Genomic DNA, 21161 nt, shown 5'->3' on the forward strand with positions numbered 1-21161 from the left:
AAATGTGATCATGTACAACTGTTTTGGTTACATGTATAGGCCATAGTTTGTGATTGTTTAATTCTAGGTTTACTACGTTATTTATTTATTCATCTATTTCCTTTTTAATTTAGTTGAGTTCATTTGTTCTAGGAAAACAAATGATTAAACCGAAAGTCACACGCGATTTGCATACGCACGGTATATCGCGTCTGTGTACACTCAGAGCCTTCTACCTACTTAGAAGATTACTCTGCCCGAGTAATCTCTTAAAAAATCAATAAATTATTTCTGTGTGCTCAGCAGACGGGCAGGGGGCAGGACGCAGGCGCGAGCGGGTCCGGTGTCCGGTATCACTCGGCGTTTCCCCCACGAGATGAAAGGAGAACCGCGTCGGTCTTGGTCTCTGCGCAAACATCTGCAGAGTCCTCTCTTTTGTTCTCCCGCTGAAGAGAGATTTGAGGGGAAATAAGCAGCTTACATAATTACAAAAACGCGCTCTGTCTTAGCTCGACCGCCCCCCGCCCGCCTTTTTCCTGTCCAAATGGATTTTCTTTGCGGCGCAGGCATTTCTCCGTCGTGTGTGTTTTACATTAGCGTAGCGGAGAACATACGTGGGCTAATAGTTTCTATTGTGGGGCACTTCTTAATGTCAACAGGGGCTTTGTCAGTGTAAGTGACTCCGGACGCGGGATTCCGTCGTCGCCGCGGTTACTGGGGCCGGAGGAGGAGCCGGGGTATCGGAGTGACCGGAGGAAGGGGGTGTGGGGGGGTACAGGGCCTTTTAAAAAGGCAGCCTTTAACCCCCCGCTCTGAACTTCATTCCCCATCCTGACCCTGATCCAGCATGCATGCCCTGCGAGCCCCCGCTTCCCTGGCCCTCCTGGGCCTGGCGTTGGCCCTCTGCAGCCTCCCCGCCAGCTCCCAGCCCACACTGCGCTACAGGAGGGTCCTGCAGCCAGCGCGCCCTGCTGCCACGGCGACACAGGTAGGCCCGTTCATCACAGCAATGCCAGTAAGATAACTGGCTGTGTGGGAAGCGCACTGTATAAGGGCTCTGTGTATATGGAGCTATTTGCAGCATTTGAATGAGGAACTCTTTATCTTTTTAGTGTCAGGGGGTACACTTCTTTTCCGTCAGTTACTCATTTCATTCAATCAATTAAATATCGGCTTTTATTTCGTACGGGACCATGTTGGAGTTTTCCGGAAAGGCAATTAAACACAGAAAATGTTTGAGTCAAAGTCGGGAGGAAGGGAAATTTTCTCCCTGGCCCCAGTCCCAATGCCTGTGAAACAAAAAGTGATATTTTTAAGGTGTAAGATTGATACTCTAAACAAATATTCTTAACTGAACGTTCTAATGCTGACGTAACAGTTCAGAGAACTGTCAGTGTTCAGTTCTAGAACACTGACTTAACATTCCAAAAAAAAACCCTACTTTTGAGAGGGTTAAATATTGTGAATCAAAACATACCAAGACTCTGATCACACCAACATGTATTGCAGCAATGCTTCCTATATGAATTATTTCAGTTACATGTGTACTTTACATGCTTTGGTATGTTATGTCATGTGGGCAGCCCTTCTCTACCAATGGCTGCAGGCGTTTCCCGGAGAAATTGATGTGGGAAACTGATGCAAAGATGGAGGACTCCTATTTCCCGTCGGAAGGAACCTTATTTGAAGATGCCTGTTGATGTTTAAGCTATGACTAAGCAGCCCATAGTTTGGTCACAACTTAAACGTCAGTGGGCATTTTCCCAAGGTTCCTAAGGTTCCTTTCTCCAGGAAAAAGAAAGTGTTGGTATACTTCATCCTCATCAGTATATCACCCTTTGAATCGAACGTTTTTTGGATTTTTAAAAATCCTAAGCTAGGAACTCCATTGCTTTCGATTACCAGCAGTGATTGTTACATCACCATTAGAATGTTCAGCTAAGAACATTCTAATCCCAGATTTGTGACCTCACACCTTAAAGGGTTAATACATCACTTTTTACAGGATATTTTTAAACTTACTAGAATTACAGACTGTGAATTAGTGGTCAGGGAGGTTGAGGACATCCCATATTGGGTTTTAATATGCAATGTTCTATTGCATGCATGTCCAGCACTCCCTTGAGAAATCTTTCACTGAAACATCGTGTTTATGCCGTGATCCTCGTATGCAAATAAAATGTCTGACTCATTCCTTTTTGCATTCGCCACCATTTTGTTTTTTACTATTTTGGGATGAGTGCAAAGCCAGTAGCTCTCCATATGCGATTGACGCATAGCATTGACTTTTAAAGCCCCCGTTTTGTTTTCTGTGCCATGCTGCATTGCTTTATAGGGCAGAACTAATTTGAACAGGTCCTACAGCCTGAAGAGTGTAAGGATGCTGTTTAATTTGTTGAAGAGAAATTCTACAGAGTAATGGACGAGTGAAGCGCCAGTCAACTAATTACTTTGGGGCTGCAATGGGTCTGAATGGGTTTTCAGGCTGTTTGAAGTCGATGAGCACTTAATTGCTCCTCCAAACTGATTATCACTCTCCACCTTAAGAGGAGGGTTGGAGGCTGGGAAATCAATGGCGATCAGAAGGTGGTTTGAATATCTGAAGTTACATAAAATAAAGTCTGGTCTTTGTGTGTGTGTGTGTGTGTGTGTGTGAGAGAGAGAGAGAGAGAGAGAGAGAGAGAGAGAGAGAGAGAGAGATAGAGAGACTGGTCCGTGTGTGTGGGTGTATATGCATATGTGCATGTGTGTGTGTGCGTGCTTGTGTGTGTGAGAGAGAAAAAGAGAGAGAGTGAGAGAGACAGGGAGAGAGGGAGAAAGATACAGGAAGAGGAAGAGAGGGATTGAGAGAGTGAGAGGTAGGGACAGAATGGGTGTGGCATCTTCTCCATTATTGGTATTGGCCGTAGCTTTGTTCTTATTACTGCTCTTATTTGTGTTTGTCATTCAACTTGTAAATCATCTGCACGTTTGCCTACTGTATATAAGTATTAATTTTATTCCGCTGTATTAATGATATATGTTCTATTGTCTATCTGTGGGTTGTGTTTGCAGCAGGACCAGAGAGAGCAGATGATGGAGGCTCTCTGGTCCCAGGTGGTGCAGAGACGGGCTGTGTCCTCAGCACAGCGGTCTGGGACTCCGGGCGTCAGCCAGGTGACCAAGATGCCTGCGGCCGAAAGAGGCCTGGCCAAAGACAGCAAGGTGCCTGCTGAGAACAGGAGCGTCGCCAAGGTGACCCATGTGCCTACTGGGAACAGGAGCGTCGCCAAGGTGACCCATGTGTCTACTGGGAACAGGAGCGTCTCCAAGGTGACCCATGTGCCTACTGGGAACAGGAGCATCGCCAAGGTGACCCAGGTGCCTGCTGGGAACAGGAGCGTCGCCAAGGTGACCCAGGTGCCTGCTGGGAACAAGAGTGTCGCCAAGGTGAGCAAGGTTTCCATAGTGAACATGGGCCAGGAGAGTAAGATAGTCCCGTCCGATAGGGATGTGGCACAAGAGGGTGAGATAGAGGTGCCCGATTTGGCTGTGACCGTGGCCCCGAAGATCGATGTTCCTGGAGTGGGCCTGGTCCAGGAAAACGGGGTGTCTGCTGTGGACGTGGACCAAGAAATCGGGGTACCCGGTGTGGGCGTGGTCATCATTCCGGAGATTAGGGTGTCCGGAGTAGGAGCGGTCCCAGAAAGCGAGGTGTTCGGATTGGCCGTGGTCCCGGAGACCGAGGCATCAAGAGCGGGCGTGGTTGAGGAAGGCGTGACCCCAGGAGTTGGTGGAGACGCGGAGGTGAAGGTGTTTGTAGTGGGGGTGGCTACAGATGAAAGGGGCGAGGACGTCGAAACTGAGGTGGACCACGCCCCCGACGGCACGAGCACCCTCCCTCCCCGCGAACGGAAAGCAGGCTGCAAAAGCTTCTACTGGAAAAGCTTCACTTCCTGCTGAGAGTCCGGCCCCCGCCCCGCCCCGTCCGCCCTCTCCAGGCCCGGCCCCCCCTCCCTGCGCATGCAGGTCCTCAGTGCTGTATCTAAGACCCGTGTCAAATAAAAACCACAAAAACTCTGCCTCTATGTCTGTGCATGACTGCATGTCTCACTCTCACATACACTCACACGCTCTTACAAATCATGATAATCATAATAATCATAATACTTACAGTAATAATCATTATCATCATCAGGGAGCTGCTGTGGAAATCTCTATATCCTATAATATGAGGAATAATAGTAAGGGGGAATAGAAATAGAATAATAAACGAATACATTTGGCGGCTTTAGAATTGTCAGCTTTAGGGATATTACGTTTTTCTGTTTTCATGCGACAGGCCTTTTCCCTGTGTTACTTTTTTAAATTTTTGGCGGCTTTAGAATTGTCAGCTTTAGGGATATTACATTTTTCTGTTTTCATGTGACAGGTCTGGCCCCCTTGGCTTTGTCTTGCCTTTAGACATTTGGACACTCAAATAAATGGAAAAAAACTACATGTTGCATGGTAAGAGTAGGATACAGCAAAATGGCAGTACCCCTCCCTTTACGGTGTGAGGTCACAAATATATGATAAGAATGGACTGAAATCAGAACTGAACATTTAAAAAAACCCATTAAAAAAACGTTAACTTTCTTAGTTCCCAAGACTACGAAAACTTGATGCCACACTATCTCATATTTGCATGAAATTGTTCACAATATATTTGATTATTCTGATATAATTGATATAATTTCAAATGTATTACATTTTCTCTATATTTATTTGCATCTTTTTCTGGCTGTTATAGGTATTTGTAAAATGCCGGTTCTTCTGGCTGATGTGAAACAAATCCATTAATTTCACCAGCAAACATAGATTCCAATTAAACTTAAAGTCTTCTTCTTTAATTGTGTGTGTGTTTGTCTGCGTGTTCGTGTGTTTGTGTGTGTGTGTGTGTGTGTGTGTGTAGGCGCTTATATTTAGTTGTATTTGTGTAAGTGTCAGAGCCACTGTGTTAATAGGTTTCATGCTGGTGTAATGGCGTAATGTGTTTATACTCATACTGAACCAATAGAGGAGTAATTAACAGCCTGTTGAGTAGTGTCATCCCAGATCTGTCATACTTTATAAAATGGCCGCGGTTATTCACATTCTCCGCCCCCATTAGCGTTCACAAACACAAATTGAATGAACCGAGCCGCCGCAGATAATACAACAGCGAAAAAATGACATCATTAATACCCCCAGGCCTCGCTTCATTTCGTAAAAAGTTGCGATCGGCGATCACGTTCGCCTTCATCAATCACCAAAACGCCACGGAAGGCGCTGGCCTCCGCTGTTCGCCGTGGTGTCGTTTCCCGCTGCTCGTAAACGGCTTTCTTAGCCTGCTCGAGCATAAAATTAATGAGGTGACACTATCGCCCACTGTGTTTGTCGTATTTAAACCGCATTACAAAAAACTGTGTGTTTAAGCGTTTCATTAGAAGCAATATAAATGTACAGTTTAATTTTTGAATCTCAAAAGCAAGTGCGGTATTAAACAGACTTATGAACTTACTGTATCGAGGCGTCGGTAGGAAATTGGGTGTTTTGGCCCGGGGAAGGGAGGTGAGGAAGAACAGGAAAATGCTCACCGTCTGAGACAAAGACCAATTGTTGACAATTTTATGATACGATTTCTCCTTAAAATGTTATTGAGAATTGAAAGTGTGTGCCTGAAGAGTAGGCAAGAGAAGTGAAGTTGATTTAAAGAACAAGGTTTAATAAAATAAAAATAAATAAATAAAAAAACATATTGAATCCCTGCTCACAGTCCAACACAACAACACTGGGAGTTTTTAAAACCAGCTACCCCCACACAGACCCTTATTATGTTCCATAATGCCAGATGCTTACTGTTTGGGCATTGTTTGGGCACAATTATACGTTGCTAAGTTTTTAGACTAAAGTATAAAGCAGTGGGTCCCAATCTGTTTGCTGGGGCTCCCCTGTGTATGCTGGTTTTCGTTCCCACCACATTTAACAAGCTGTTAATGTTTCTTAATTAGGCGTTTTTCATGTTCAGAGGGATTATCTATCCTCTAAAGCCACATTATGTCAGACTTTGTTATGCATCCCATGAGACATAAAGGCCCCATGTTCACCTTGTGCTTATTGTGATATATTGCAAACAATTGCATAAAAAGCAGTAAAAAAACTGATCAAATTAAAGACTGAGGTGAATCAAAAGGCTCCTAATTAGGTTGCTGAACACCAGTGTTTGAGTTCTTTCATGATTTATTTCCTTAAACATATTAACGCAATGCAGGTTTGGCTCATTATCATTTGCATTGTCTTTGATTTATTCATTATCTACCAATGTGTTAGTTTTTGTATTTGGTCACTTAAAACATTTGAACTTCTTTTTATGTAATTATTTGAAATATGTCACAAAAAGCATAACATGAACATGGAAATTGTATTCTTTGTGGCGTGCAAAGCTATTTCTAGCACAATGTGGCTTAAGAGGGTAACAAATCCCTCTAAACATGAAAAGAGTCATTAACAAAAATGAACAGCCTGTTAAAATACTAGGATTGCCATTGTAGTTGGAACAAAAACCAGGGCCACGTTTAACCCCGACCAAATGGAGAAAAACGTTTACTTAATCAGAAACGGTGGGGCGTTGAATATCCTGTTGCAAACCACTAGTATGGGTTACTCCAATAGTGTCTGAGAAGGCCTTTCCCATAGGCCTACACCATTATTGATTTGGGCTACACATCGGCCAAATGGGAGCAAATATCCCTCAAAGCGGTCGGAGGAAACATATCGTTCAACACAGAAAACGTAGCAAAACATTTTCCGCTTGAACCTGCCACAACATACACAGGAAGGCCCAGGACTGATTTTGGGAACTAAATGTGCTAATATATTTATCAAATTAATATATATACCTTTGAAGGATATTTGCTCCCATTTGGCAGGTGTGTAGCCCAAATCAATAATGACGTAGGCCTATGCTTTAAAGACTGGAGAACGCCTTCTCAGACCTCAGTGGTCGGTGGTTTGCAACAGGATGTTCAACACATCACCATTTCTGATCAAGTAAACATTTTTCTACATTTGGTTGGGGCTAAAAGTGTGCTATATATCTATATATATATATATATATATATATATATATATATATACACACACACACACATAGCACACAGGCCTATAGCGACATATTACATTGTAATGTAGTAATGATGATGATCACAAGAACAACAAAAGCATCCCCATCAGCATTGCTGTTGTCATCATTATCATCATCGGTTATTCGATTTCTTTTGTAGCAGCGCGGCTTTGCGGTTGTCATATTGCGTCGTCCGAAGATTTGGCTCAGCGGGTTTCTCGTTCCGCGTTTTTAAATGGCGTTTTTGTTTGTGCTACGGGGAAATGCGTATTAAGCGCACGGCGTGTCGGTTTAAGTAACTGTGAGTTACAGAAGAGTGGGGACCGTCGAGCGGCCGCCGTGACTCAAGCTGTGACATTTAACAGCCCTCGGGCTGAATAACGCATTCCGTGCTGTCAGGGCCCTGTCTCACAGGGTGCCTCGTGAGTTTACAATCTGCCCCATCGTTGCTGGCTTGGAGTAAAGTCGGACATCTCACATTTCTTTGACATAATACCATGACATGTTGCAGTAAAAATCCATCCATCCATCCATTATCTTAACCCGCTTATCCTGAACAGGGTCGCAGGGGGGCTGGAGCCTATCCCAGCATACATTGGGCGAAAGGCAGGAATACACCCTGGACAGGTCGCCAGTCCATCGCAGGGCACACACACCATTCACTCACACACTCATACCTATGGGCAATTTAGGCTCTCCAATCAGCCTGACCTGCATGTCTTTGGACTGTGGGAGGAAACCGGAGTACCCGAAAGAAACCCACGCAGACACGGGGAGAACATGCAAACTCCGCACAGAGAGGCCCCGGCTGACGGGGGTTCGACCCAGGACCTCCTTGCTGTGAGACGGCAGTGCTACCCACTGCACCATCCGTGTTTTATTTCAATTGAATGTCCCTTGCGTCATATGAAACGCGGTACTGTATAGAGCTCAGGGAAGCAAGCATGTAATGTGCTTGTTTGAGGACACAAAGTCTCAGGAAGATAAAAGTAAAGGGAATGTGTGAGTGTATGGATTCAATGTAAGGATAATATATGAATGTGCTTATTTAAAGTTTCACAGTTCTGAACAATTTTACACATATGCGTGCACACACACACATAAACTCACGCACATGCACACATACACACGCATGCAAACACAATCTCACGCACACACAGGGACATTCGTGTTACGTTTAGTAAACGGGGCCAAACCAGAGTTACATTCGGAGCTTAGGCTACTCCATTTAATTAGTGAACACAGACGACAACAAGTCGCCAAAACGTGACATCGAACAAGACATCCAAACACATGACAAAGCGCTGTCGCAGAAGTGCCAAACATAACATTTCCCCCCCCCCCCTCACACAACCTCAGAGTGAAACTCAGTCACAAAGTCATGCAGGCACTCAGGCCTGGTGCGTGCCCGGACAGGGGTCACCTCTGGCCACTTAGAGTGGGGGTCGTAGATCTCTACGAGGAAACGCTGGTGATGCGGCACCCCCTGCAGCTCGCCGCAGACGTTGAGTTGCAGATGCTCCCAGGGTTGGGACGGCCAGTCCAGGGGCTGCATGGGCGGAGGTGGGCCTAGGGCCCTGGTCGTACCGCTAAGAAGACAGGCAGCGCAGTCCTTGACCCGGGTCTCGATTTCCCCGTCGATGCCTGGCCACCATACCACATCGCGGCTCCCTTGTCTGAGCCTGACTATGCCCAAGTGGCCCTCGTGTGCCATAGCGAGGAGACGTGGCCGAAGAGCGCTCGGGACCACAGTGCAGAGCCAGCGAGCGATGCAGGTGTCCTTCCAGCATGGCGACTCGTCCCTGATCCTGAAGCGGGGGAGCAGCTCGTCAGTTACCCTCGCCGGCCAGCCCTCCCTGATGTAGGTCGAGAGCGTAGAGAGGGTGGGGCCGTCAGCCGAGGCGTCCTGGAGCTCTGCGGTGACGCCGTCTCCTGACGGGGAGTGCGGAGGAGCTGGGCGAGATCACGCTCGGCCCGGTCCCGTTCGGGGGCCCGCAGGTGGGGCCGAGGGCGAGCTGGGGATGGAGCGTGATGGCGGGTCGGCCGCAACGTCGTCCCGGCCCGGCGTGAACTGTAGACGTACTGTTGTAGGCGGTCGGCCCAACGGTGGAGATGGAGTGGTTCGTGGCCGACGTGTCCAGGAGGGTGGTGAGGGTGGTGAGGGCCCGGTGGTCTGTCCTCAGTGTGAATGAGCGTCCGTAGAGGTACATGCGCCAGCGCTCACATGCCCAGAGGCACTTCATCTCTCCGTACCTCACCGGCAGCTGAAGGGAGTCCACAATATCAATCTCAGAGTTGGCATAACCACGCAGGGTGGTGGTGGTCGGCCCCATCGGCGCATTGGGAAAAGACCTGTGTGTAAGTCGGCAGGTTCAGAAAGGACACTGTGGCCCCGGTGTCCAGGGGGAGGGGCAGAATGACATCACCGATCATCAATGAGCACTTGTGGTTGATTGTGGTAGGTGGCTGGGAGGTTCTAGCTGGGGCAGACCTACAGACTTTATGAAAGTGATTCAGCTTTCCGCAGTTGGAGCAGATTTTACCGCGGGCAGGGCAGGTCCGAGCTCTTGAATTGCGTGCAGAGGAGCCACAATTCCCACGCGACTGGCGTGGGCGGTCACGTGACTGAAAGGCCAGCAGAACGCTCTCCCCGCTGCTGTCTTCACTGATGTGGGGGAGGGGCACGGGTGAGCCCAGCGCGCCAGCACCCGATGCCAGCGAGTTGGGAGAGGCAGAGAGACCAGCTGCACAAAGCACATTCAACCAGAGCCGCTAGGTTTAGAGCTACCGCTAATGTCAGCCCATCGTTTTCCAGGAACAGTCTTTCCCTAATCTTCTCACAGTTCGTGTGTAATATAAGTTGTAAGGCCGCCAGATATTATAGTCACTGACTCACCAGACCGTTGGTGCCTCCGTCTGAATATGACCCGGCGGAGAAAAGCACTTTGAGGAGTGGCAAAGTGGTTTTTCAGTAGCTCCACGGCCTCTGCGTCTGATACTGCGGTGCCGAGAGTTCAGAGCACGCGCTGTCCCTCCGCTCCGAGACAGTGCGGCAGCAGTGCACGCTTCCTCTCGGCTGAGACTCTCTCCCAGCCCGCGGCTAGGATATGTGTTTCAAACGTGGAAATCCACGACACCGGTGGCTCTCCCGGCAGGGCTAGGAAGGAAGAGGGTGGTGGTATGGAACAATCAGCCATCTTTCGTCGCCAATGTTACGTTTAGTAAACGAGACCAAACCGGAGTTATATTCGGAGCCTAGGCTACTCCATTTAATTATTGAACACGAACAACAACAAATCGCCAAAACGTGATGTCAAACAAGACATCCAAACACATGATACTGCACTGTCACAGCAGTGCCAGACAGAACAATATGCCCACGTATACCCAGGCAGATAAATCTATGGCCACACTTACTGATGAATTCACAAGCTCATGGGTATGCACACACAGTCTCACACACACAGAATGCAGGGTATGGGACGAGTAAGCCAGCACTGTGTGAATAATGTCGCCAGTCTCCTTATTCTGAAGCACAGGTCGGGAAAACAAAACGGGGGATCTGCAGTCTGCACTGCATCTCCGGTGATTACGTAGGTCCAATGGTGCATTTTAAATATGCATGTTTCAGTGACAGTACGCGCCTAAGACAGTCAGTGGCGGGTTTTGGGGGAGACCCACGGAGAGGAGACAGGAGGGGTAATTACCTCTCCGCTGGGCTGCAGGGAGACAGGCCCTGGAGCACCCAGCTGGGTGGAGCAGCGGTGGGGAGTGAGGAACAGAGGCGCTGACACTCACGTTTCTGTCACGACCTGCAGTGCATATGCGCTTGTGTTCATTTGTGTCTGTGTGTGTATGTGTTTATGAGCGTGTGTATAAGTGTGTGTGTGTGTGTGTGTATGTATATGAGGGTGTATGTGTTTATGAGTGTGTGTATGAGTGTGGGTGTGTGTGTGCATATGTGTGTATGAGTGTGTATGTGTGTATGAGTGTGTGTGTGTGTGAGAGTGTGTGTGTGTATGAGGTTGTATGTGTTTATGAGTGTGTGTATGAGTGTGTGTGCGTGTGTGCATATGTGTGTATGAGTGTATATGTGTGTATGAATGTGTGTGTGAGGGTGTATGTGTGTGTGTACGTTTGAGTATGTGTGTGTGCATGTGTGTGTGTGTGTGTGTGCATGTGCATATCTGTGTACATGTGTATATGTGTGTGTGTGTGTGTACATATGTGTGTGTGTGTGTGTGTTTGTGTGTTGGTGGGGGGCTGCCATGAGTAGGGCCCAGCCATGTGCCACAAGCTAAGTCACCCCCCCCTCTAAAGATCATGGAAACTGAATCACAGTAACTGCCCCCCCACCCTTCTGCCGACACACTCCCCAGCAAACAGGAGAAACTCTGCATGAAGAATTTGACCTAATTACCAAACCTTTACAAAGGCTTGTGCAACTAACTGCACCAGAAGCTCACCTGTCATTCACCTGTATTTATGACTGAATGAATAACACCTTTCAGAAATACTCAACTTCTCATGCCCACAGACTCATTAGCTAACGGCACCCAGTTCAACATTCCCTGCTTTCTCTGTGGCTACAGGGGGGAATTGTAATTCATGTTTTCATGTATTTGGCTTGTTAAATTAATTCATTAAATAAATAATGAAAAATAAACATTAATACATTCTTGTACTTCTCCTAGTTATGTGCCTGAATATCTCTCAAAGACTATATACTCTTTCACAGGCACTACAAGAAATTCCACTCCTTTAAAATAAAAATACAATATAAGGGAATATGGCTCGTAATAATATCTGACAAGGGGATTTAACTGCCAAAATGCTTGGTGTATGAATACGTTTTTATGTTATAAAATGCACAATCAATTTCCTAAAATAATCAAAAAATAATTTGCAGCATGAAATATCACTGAAATGTTGTTTACTCGGTTATTACATACGACATATGCCAGAAACACAAAACGTTTCATTAACATTTTCAATTTCCCAGATTTCACAGTTTTTTTTTTAAATTGATTTAAAATCCTCTGCAACAAAATATTTTAAATGCGACTTGCTGTGTAAATATAAGGGACGGGGGAAAATGCATAGTCGTACGTACATACTGTAAACATAAAGGCTTTTTTCCATCACCTCGCAGACTGCTACGGATTAATTTGAAGCACTATTAACCGTGCTCCTGCGTCTGAGTATAATGACCGGTCTGGTTCGCTGATCTCACAGCTGACAGCCGGCACTGACAGCGACGGAACCCTCGGCCATTAAAAGCGCCTCAGCCTGACTCAGAAACACGCTCTGAGTCAGAACGGCTTGAGCGGTGCGCTTCGTCACCGCCCCGTAGAAACCCGGGGAAACGGAGGAAGGGATTACTCACAGAGACAGAGGTTTATGGCGTACTGCGGCCGAGTTGCGTACTCTGAGATAAACTACCGTGCGACTGGTAAGGCAGGGTAGCCGTGCGGTGAAGTGCTTTAGGAAGTGTGTTAGGAAGTGCGTTTTAGGAAGTGCGTTTTAGGAAGTGCGTTTATGAGTGCGTAGTTTTCATGCTTGAGTCCAAGCTGGGCCAGGGGGTTCCCCGCAGTGATTTATGGCCCCAGCACCACTAAATGAAGTCATACAACATGACCTCGCCCATAGCTCTGGGCCTGTAGGGCCATGAACAGCTGTCTTCCCTGTTTACATAGGTGCCGGATGGGGCTCTGTCATTGGAAAACATGGACATGGTATACCTGCTTCTGTAACAATACCTCCTTCCCCTGCTGAAAATAACAGCTCAAGCCAGCTGGTTGACCAGTTCGACCAGCTCTATACTCAACATGGTTTGACCAACTCAAGTTATGTTTTGAAAGAGCTGGTAGCTGGTAATTTCAAGCTGGTCATAGTTGGATTTTACACCAGGGTCTGCAAAGATCATCCATTGCACCAGCAAGCAAACAGATGACTCTAACGTGAATGGACACTTTCTTTAAGATCATTCATTGCGTTAGTGATGTCAGTCAGGCATGTAAAATACATGAGATGTCGATGTCTCTCTGGATAACAATGTGTTCTAGACAAACAGAAGAAAATGATCATGAATCTCTGCATATCCAAGAAAAAGGCACCAAGAGTTCAGTATTTCATTACTTTTTCAGGGCTTATACAGACTCGGGCAGAATCAAAATTGAGCAGTGACATTGAATTAATTTAACTCAGATAGGTTCCATCCAAGTGGTATAAAATGTCCGCCACCAAAGTAAAGTCTGAGTTGATTTAGTACTGCTGTAGAATCAATTTAATGTACACTCTTTCCAAGACACCAAGTCTCCCTGAGCTGCACTGTTTAACTACGATTCTGAAACTGTCACAACAGGCAACATTTATCAATATGAAATAAAACTAAACTAATTTAAGAGACTTGTTTTGTAATAAAAAAGAAAAGGGAGCTGCAGATAGACAAACAGGCCATTGGCTCTCCAGGATCAGTGCTGGAGTAAAGCAGTATTGAAGCCGCTGCGATTGAGGTGGATAACTCTGGATTTGTGCCACCGAGGGAGTTATGCCCCTTTGAGATATATTCAAACTCAAATTCCCATGTACACACCGACATGCACGTGTACACACACACACACACACACACATACACAATGCAATGTCAGTCACACACATCACAAACCAAAAAGTGAAATTAACATTTTTTATGATTTGTGGAACTTTTAATTATGCCATTATGTCGCAATGTAATCAAAAAACATTGACTAGGTAGCTACATGATAGCTCAATTTCATTCAAAAATTAAACATTTTAAATACAGTTCTTGAAAAAAATATGGAAGATATTTGAGAGAAGTGACTGGAAGAAAAAAAGGTAGCACATGCAGGGCTCTGAGCATAAAAGAATCCCCCCCGCCACCGTGGTCCTAATGACGTCACACGACTTGTTTAAAAGGGAGACGCTGTCGGCGTGGAGCAGCAGAAAAAGCGCATTCGCAGGTGACTTGAACTGTTTTCCGTTCCCCCAGAGACCGAAGTGAAGATGATCGCTCCTCGTATCCAGTGCGCTCTCGCCATCCTGCTTCTAGCGCTGGCAGTCAACGGCTTATCCGGCGCCCCGTCAGATCTCAGATTCCGCCAGTTCCTGCAAAGATCGTTCATCGCGCCAGCAAGCAAACAGGTATGACTCGACCATAAAAGGGACACCGATTGGTTTCTTACGCATTGTGCATTATGCACCGTATGCTTGCCCAAAGTATATGTTTTCGGTTTTATTCTGGTTTTGGAACTTGTGACGCACCCTGAGCTCTCCATGGTGCTGGAATCGCGCTGATGCGTTTTGCGCAGGGCGAACGCAATTCCAGAGTTACTTAGTAACTATTTAAAACAAGCCCACACAGAAGATATCTTTGTAGAAACGGTGCACATCACTGTGGCGGAAACTTCCCTGAAATGCTGTATCTTTTGATAGAACTTTTCAAAACAATGCATTAGTTTTATTTCTGAACAGCCAAAACCAGCGCGTACGCTATATTATGAGCGGATTCCAACGCAAATAACATTTCTCTTTTCAGGATCTGGACAGATATTCTGTTGCGGAACTGTTGTCGGAGCTCGTGCAGTCTGAGAACGCGGCCCTGGAGTCCGAGGAGCTCACGCGCAGAGCCACGCAGGACGACGCGCGCTTCCAGCTGGAGCGCGGCGCCAACGTCTTTCTGGCTCCGCGGGAACGCAAAGCAGGGTGCAAGAACTTCTTTTGGAAGACCTTCACTTCCTGCTGATCCCGACACGTAAAATCCTAGAGCCACGAGCACTTAAAGTTCCTATTCAATTTGTTTTTAACTGTCCTTCACAAACGCCCACGGACAACCTTACAGAAACAAAAACAAAAAATAATAAAAAACCGTGGACTGTAAAGAAAAGGTCTTATCAAAATGTTACTGTATATTTGTGATTTGAAAGTGCAATTGATTATATTTTGATTTCACACTATGAAGTAGAATATATTTTTAAGAGAGCTCCGTGTGAAAGAATGTTATATGTGTACAAAATGCTGCCTTCACCAGTAGTATGTGTTGTTTTATTCAGAAAGATTGTGCTATAAACTGTCCATTTCAATAAATAGTTTTCCACAACCCAATACATTTTCTTTACAATGATTTTTCTGTGTTTATATGTGACATTATTGAGAAAAAAGGCTTGACTTTATTACATCAAAATGACATTGAAATGTCTTCCCCAAAATTCCAAAAAACATTCCGAGCATCCTCTAATAGAAAGTGCTGGTCAAACAATGCAGTTGGATCTGCAATGGGCATCTTGTTCAAGGTGTAAGGCATTGGTACAAATGTATTTCTATACTTCCTATACAAATGCAGACTGAATATTAGCACAATTTAATCCTCAAAACCATTTCACCAATGTGTGAAAGACATGTGTTTTATAATGTTTTATATAGCATAGCCAGAGTCTGATTGTAATGTAAAAATGGACCTCTATCAGTAACATTCCTGGGTAGTTTGTGCTGTAGCCTATCTTGGAAAAAGTATCTACAATCAAAAAATTAATAAACCCCTAGACACTGGTAGCATGCAATATTATTCGGTACTTTTACTCAGTACCTAATCATTTGAAGTCACATAGACTCAGTGAGCACTTTATTAGGTAGACCTGTACACCAGCTTGTTAATACAAATATTTCATCAGCGAATAAAGTGGCAGCAACTAAATGCATGCGGACATGTTTTTCAGACCAAATGGGGAAGAAATGTGATCTGAGTGACTTTGACCATGGAATGATTGTTGGAAACTGCTGATCTCCTGGGATTTTCATGTGCAACAATTTCGATAGTTTGCAGAGAATAGTGCGAAAAACAAAAAACTAAAATAAGAGTACTGTACATGCCACTGGCAGGAAGAATCTAAATGTACATATTTTGTTCATTGTACTATAATAATGTATATATTCTGCATAAATCTTAGCAGAAAATAATAACAAATCTAAATAAGTGTAGCAGTGAGGAATCATGGGAGTAATAAGTATATACTTGTAGTGAGGGCGACATGGCTCAGGCAGTAAGAGCAGACGTCTGGCAGTCGAAGGGTTGCCGGTTCGATCCCCTGCCTGGGCTGTGTCGAAGTGTCCCTGAGCAAGACACAGAACCCCCAAATGCTCCTGATGAGCTGGTTGGTAATCGCCGTCGGTGTGTGTGTGTGTGTGAGTGTGAGTATGAATGGGTGAATGAGAAGCATCAATTGTACAGCGCTTTGGATAAAGGCGCTATATAAATGCCAAACATTTAGTGAGGAATCAAGGGGGCAGTAAGTGTACACTTGTAGTGAGGAATCAAGGGGGCAGTAACTGTACACTTGTAGTGAGGAATCAAGGGGGCAGTAAGTGTACACTTGTAGTGAGGAATCAAGGGGGCAGTAAGTGTAAACTTGTTGCCCTCAACAAACAAGTAACAAGACAAGGCTGCCCAACCCTGCCCAGCCATGCCCAAAAACCACCCCAGTACACCCCACCATGTCTGTGCCCATGAGCCCCACCCTGCCCACACCTGTCGCATCTACCTTAACTGAGCCTTAATAAGAGTTCTGACTAGAAGAGCTACGTTTTTTGGGTATTTATTACATTGTATCTCTTTACTTATTGGTTTTCTGCTGCTGTAGTCCATACACTTCAAGGTTTGACTTGTGTATTCAGAGATGCTCTTCTGCATACCACTGTTGTAATGAGTGGTTATTTGAGTAATAGTCGCCTTCCCCTCTCTCATTAACAAGGCATTATCCATCCATCCATCCATCCATTATCTGAACCCGCTTATCCTGATCAGGGTCGCAGGGGGGCTGGAGCCTATCCCAGCATACATTGGGCGAAAGGCAGGAATACACCCTGGACTGGTCGCCAGTCTATTGCAGGGCACACACACCATTCACTCACACACTCATACCTACGGGCAATTTAGACTCTCCAATCAGCCTATTCTGCATGTCTTTGGACTGTGGGAGGAAACCGGAGTACCCGGAGGAAACCCACGCAGACACGGGGAGAACATGCAAACTCCGCACAGAGAGGCCCCAGCCGACGGGGATTCGAACCCAGGACCTCCTTGCTGTGAGGCGGCAGTGCTACCCACCGCACTATCCGTGCCGCTAACAAGGCATTATTACCCACATAAATGCCGCTTGCTGGATGCACCATTCTTGGCCAAATATAGAAATCCTAGGAGCTCAACAGTTCTGATATAATCAAACCACCCTGTCTGGCACCTACAATCATTCCACAGACAAAGTCACTTAGATCTCATTCTAATGTTTGGTCTGGACAACAACTGAACCGCTTAACCATGTCTGCGAGCTGTTATGCATTGAGTTGCTGCCACATGATTGGCTGATTAGATATTTGGACTCACAAGCCGGTGAACAGGTCTACCTAATAAAGTGGTCACTGAGTGTATGTCTTGATTACTCACTAATGTTTCTTATGCTATGACCATATGTCAGTCATGACATGATTGATGACAACTCACCTTATATTTGTTGTTTTCAGTGCCTCAGAAAAAAAATATATATTTTGTTTTCCCTGAGCAAACAAGTCATTTGTCAAAAAGGCACTGAATGCGATATTCTGATGCTCTGATATTTCCTGTGCCATTTTTGACAAATGATGCCAATTCTTGCACTGTTGTTTCTGAAGTTTGTATAAGAAAGTGGATTGAGTGGACTACCTGCTGAGCATTGATTGGTGGTAATTCTCCACTTGCTGCAGTGACCAGAGCATTTCTCACCACTGTTTAAATAAACCATCGTAAAGTTTGAGCTGTAGAGGTCTCGGTATGGTAGTTACAGACGTGGTAGTTATCTACCTTGTGTACTGGACATATGTCCATGGCCTTATAACCAAACATATATGAATTGTACCTTATCTGACATGTTCGCTTGATTGTTCTATGACCTTGATATGAATTGTTTTGTACGTCACTTTGGATAATAACTAAATACAATGTATTGTAAAATTACCCAGATTCACAGATATCTGTCACCATCCTTATTAGTCTGAAGCCATTAGTCTAGTTTACTTCCTCGTTATACTATACTAACATCCAACAAATAACCACAGTGCAGGAGGTCAGCTAATCAGTAACAATTTACATTAAAGCTAAGTGAAGTGGCATTAACGAATGTAGTTGTTAACTATCTATCCATCAATTATCTCAACCCTCTTATCCTGAACAGGGTCGCAGGGGGGCTGGAGCCTATCCCAGGATACATTGGGTGAAAGGCAGGAATACACCCTGGACAGGTCGCTAGTCCATCGCAGGGCACACACACCATTCACTCACACACTCATACCCATGGACAATTTAGACTCTGCAAACTCTGCACAGAGAGGCCCCGGCCGACCGGGATTCATAGCTGGGAGGGGCAATCCTAACCAATTCAACATTAATTTCATGCTCAGTTATTGAATTTTTACATCAATTAAATCATGTAAAGAACTACATTATTTAATGTCCGCTAATGTACTCTTATTGTTAAGTTTGCAATAACAAATATACATACAGTATAATCAAAGCAAATGGCCCAAAAGAAAGAGAGACTTTGGAGCCAGATCGCGAGATATCCCACAGTGCATTGCTCTGCTACTTTTACAGAGAGGCCATAGCCTTTTAAAATGCAAAGAACAATTCTGATAGAGATAGGGAGAAAAACAGCGTGTGAGAGAGAGAGAGGTGGGGAGAGAGAGAGGGAACATGAGAGAGAGAGAGAGAGAGAGAGAGAGACAGTGGGACAGAGAGACAGAGACATAGTGCCATAGCTATAGCCACATCCCACTTCAATCAGGTTCCAGTGACCCTAACAACTGAGAGCACTGGGTCTGTATCCTCTTCTTCTGCTGGGTGTGTCGATGTGTGTGTGTCTGTGTGCGTGTGTGGACGTTCTGCCATCTGCAGAATGTGGTTAGAAAGCCAAAGGCACCACCTAGTGATGTGGATTGGAACAGCATGTGAAACCTGCTGTAAGGTGGACAGACAGTGTGATGTGACCTCCTCAGCTGGGGTGTGGAGAAGTGAGGAGTCGAGCTGTGTCAGGAGCACTGATTACAGATCATTCACTTAAGTCAGGAACAGCCATTTTGTCTCTTTCAACTGGTCCCAGGTCAGTGCTTTAAGGTGGCAGGTTTAATACCCTGACTTATTCGCTGACTGCAGTCGTCTCAATCGCGACAGGTAATGCGCACAGGATCTTCTCATGCTCTTTCAGTGGTGTTTAGTGACCTCTAGTGTTTGAAAGACTAAATTACATGCATTTTTCAATTGATGGACAGCTGGTTTTGTTGGAGAGATGCCCCTTTTCTCTCTCTCTGTCTCACTGTGTGTGCGTGTGTGTGTGTGTGTGTGTGTTTGTGTGTGTGTTCCTGTCCGTCTGTGTGCTCATTAAATATGTGTGCATATTTTTGATAGACAGGTGCACTAATCTGTTTGTGTATGTGTGAGAAATTGCATACCACAATCTGTGCGTGTGTGTGTGTGTGTGTATGTGTATGTGCTTGTGTGTGGGCATGTGTGTGGGCATGTGTGTGTGCTGGTCACTCTCATTAAAAATGATGTTATTCCTGTGTTTACAGAAAACCATAAACACACAAACACTGTCTGAGTCTGTTGGGGTCCTCCCAAAAACCACACAGTGCTCTCTCATTCCAGAGGGCTGGCCAGCTGTTGCCTGGTTACAATGGTGTCAATGACAAACTGAGCTCAAATTCAATTAAGTGGAATATATTATTAGGATAAACAAGAAGGGGGTCCTTAGAAGGGCCAAATATGAATCAGGTTGGAGTGTTAGAGCTGGCTGGAAGGTTTGTGTGTAATCAGTTTAGTCTAAATGCCTTGGAAAAAATGTCATGGAGTGCCTACGATATGTAAGCCTTCTGTATCTTTCTGAAAAATGTATGATCGTTGTTTTGAAACTAGAGGAGAGATTGTTTTTATTTTGTTGGCACCAAAATGCTGAAATTCACTTCCACAAAATATAGTATCTGCCCTCCTCTGTTCCAGCTTTTAAATTACAACTTAAAACAAAAAAAGGCCTTTATTGAGGTTTTCATAATCCTCCTTTTATCCTTTTATCTTTATTTATTCTGGTTTCATCAAAGGAATTATGGGATTTGAAGTCAAAGGCAGCTAGACGAAAACATTTGGATAAAAAAATAATTTCACCAGATATAAATATAAAAAAGTGTATGAATTGCGATTAGACTTTGATAACCAAATAACAAATAACCAAACTGTTACTTATAATAAACATTTAATATCAAGGAAATGTCCATCCTGGGACTTTCAATCAAAAACATTTTGATCACAATTTCAAATAGGCAGTTTGTAGTGACAGTTAGGAGGTGTATAAGAGCTGTAGAAGTGTGTTGGTGTGTAAGAGATGTGGTGTTGGTGGGTTGGTTTGTAGTGACAGTTAGGAGGTGTATAAGAGCTGTAGAAGTGTGTTGGTGTGTAGAGGTGTGGTGTTGGTGGGTTGGTTTACAGTGACAGTTAGGAGGTGTATACGTGCTGTAGAAGTGTGTAGGTGTGTAAGAGATGTGGTGTTGGTGGGTTGGTTTACAGTGACAGTTAGGAGGTGTATCCATGCTGTAGAAGTGTGTTGGTGTGTAGAGATGTGGTGTTGGTGGGTTGGTTTACAGTGACAGTTAGGAGGTGTATACGTGCTGTAGAAGTGTGTAGGTGTGTAAGAGGTGTGGTGTTGGTGGGTTGGTTTACAGTGACAGTTAGGAGGTGTATCCGTGCTGTAGAAGTGTGTTGGTGTGTAGAGGTGTGGTGTTGGTGGGTTGGTTTACAGTGAAAGTTAGGAGGTGTATCCGTGCTGTAGAAGTGTGTTGGTGTGTAGAGGTGTGGTGTTGGTGGGTTGGTTTACAGTGACAGTTAGGAGGTGTATCCGTGCTGTAGAAGTGTGTTGGTGTGTAAGAGATGTGCTGTTGGTGGGTTGGTTTACAGTGACAGTTAGGAGGTGTATACGTGCTGTAGAAGTGGGTTGGTGTGTAAGAGGTGTGTCAGTGGGTAAGT

General features: G+C 45.1%; 3 protein-coding genes across 3 annotated transcripts in view; 2 read left to right on the forward strand and 1 right to left on the reverse strand.

Moving 5' to 3' along the window:
• Nucleotides 1-300: 300 nt before the first annotated feature.
• LOC133127955 (uncharacterized) lies at nucleotides 301-4040 on the forward strand. The gene is made up of 2 exons (XM_061241101.1): nucleotides 301-967; nucleotides 3034-4040. Exons 1-2 carry the CDS (start codon nucleotides 827-829, stop codon nucleotides 3919-3921), a joined length of 1029 nt encoding a protein of 342 aa, XP_061097085.1. The 5' UTR covers nucleotides 301-826; the 3' UTR covers nucleotides 3922-4040.
• A 10038-nt stretch (nucleotides 4041-14078) lies between these two features.
• Nucleotides 14079-15226, forward strand: LOC133127963 (somatostatin-1A-like). Its single transcript, XM_061241117.1, has 2 exons — nucleotides 14079-14266; nucleotides 14661-15226. Exons 1-2 carry the CDS (start codon nucleotides 14129-14131, stop codon nucleotides 14865-14867), a joined length of 345 nt encoding a protein of 114 aa, XP_061097101.1. The 5' UTR covers nucleotides 14079-14128; the 3' UTR covers nucleotides 14868-15226.
• Nucleotides 15227-20423: 5197 nt separating this feature from the next.
• Nucleotides 20424-21161, reverse strand: part of LOC133127962 (osteocrin-like) — a 6272-nt gene continuing 5534 nt past the window's right edge. Inside the window, exon 5 of the mRNA XM_061241116.1 lies at nucleotides 20424-21161. This exon is cut by the window's right edge and continues 63 nt beyond it. The gene's annotated coding sequence lies outside the window, so the exon portion shown is untranslated.

The sequence above is a fragment of the Conger conger genome, chromosome 5, assembly GCF_963514075.1.
Source record: "Conger conger chromosome 5, fConCon1.1, whole genome shotgun sequence".
In the NCBI taxonomy this organism is placed as follows: Eukaryota; Metazoa; Chordata; class Actinopteri; order Anguilliformes; family Congridae; genus Conger; species Conger conger.

What these genes read in the sequence shown, in the direction of transcription:
- LOC133127955 (XM_061241101.1), top strand. Translation starts at nt 827, where the DNA reads ATGCATGCCCTGCGAGCCCCCGCTTCCCTGGCCCTCCTGGGCCTGGCG. An exon ending in CTGCTGCCACGGCGACACAG is followed by an intron (nt 968 to 3,033) that starts GTAGGCCCGTTC and finishes TTGTGTTTGCAG; the next exon opens with CAGGACCAGAGAGAGCAGAT.
- LOC133127963 (XM_061241117.1), top strand. Translation starts at nt 14,129, where the DNA reads ATGATCGCTCCTCGTATCCAGTGCGCTCTCGCCATCCTGCTTCTAGCG. An exon ending in TCGCGCCAGCAAGCAAACAG is followed by an intron (nt 14,267 to 14,660) that starts GTATGACTCGAC and finishes TTCTCTTTTCAG; the next exon opens with GATCTGGACAGATATTCTGT.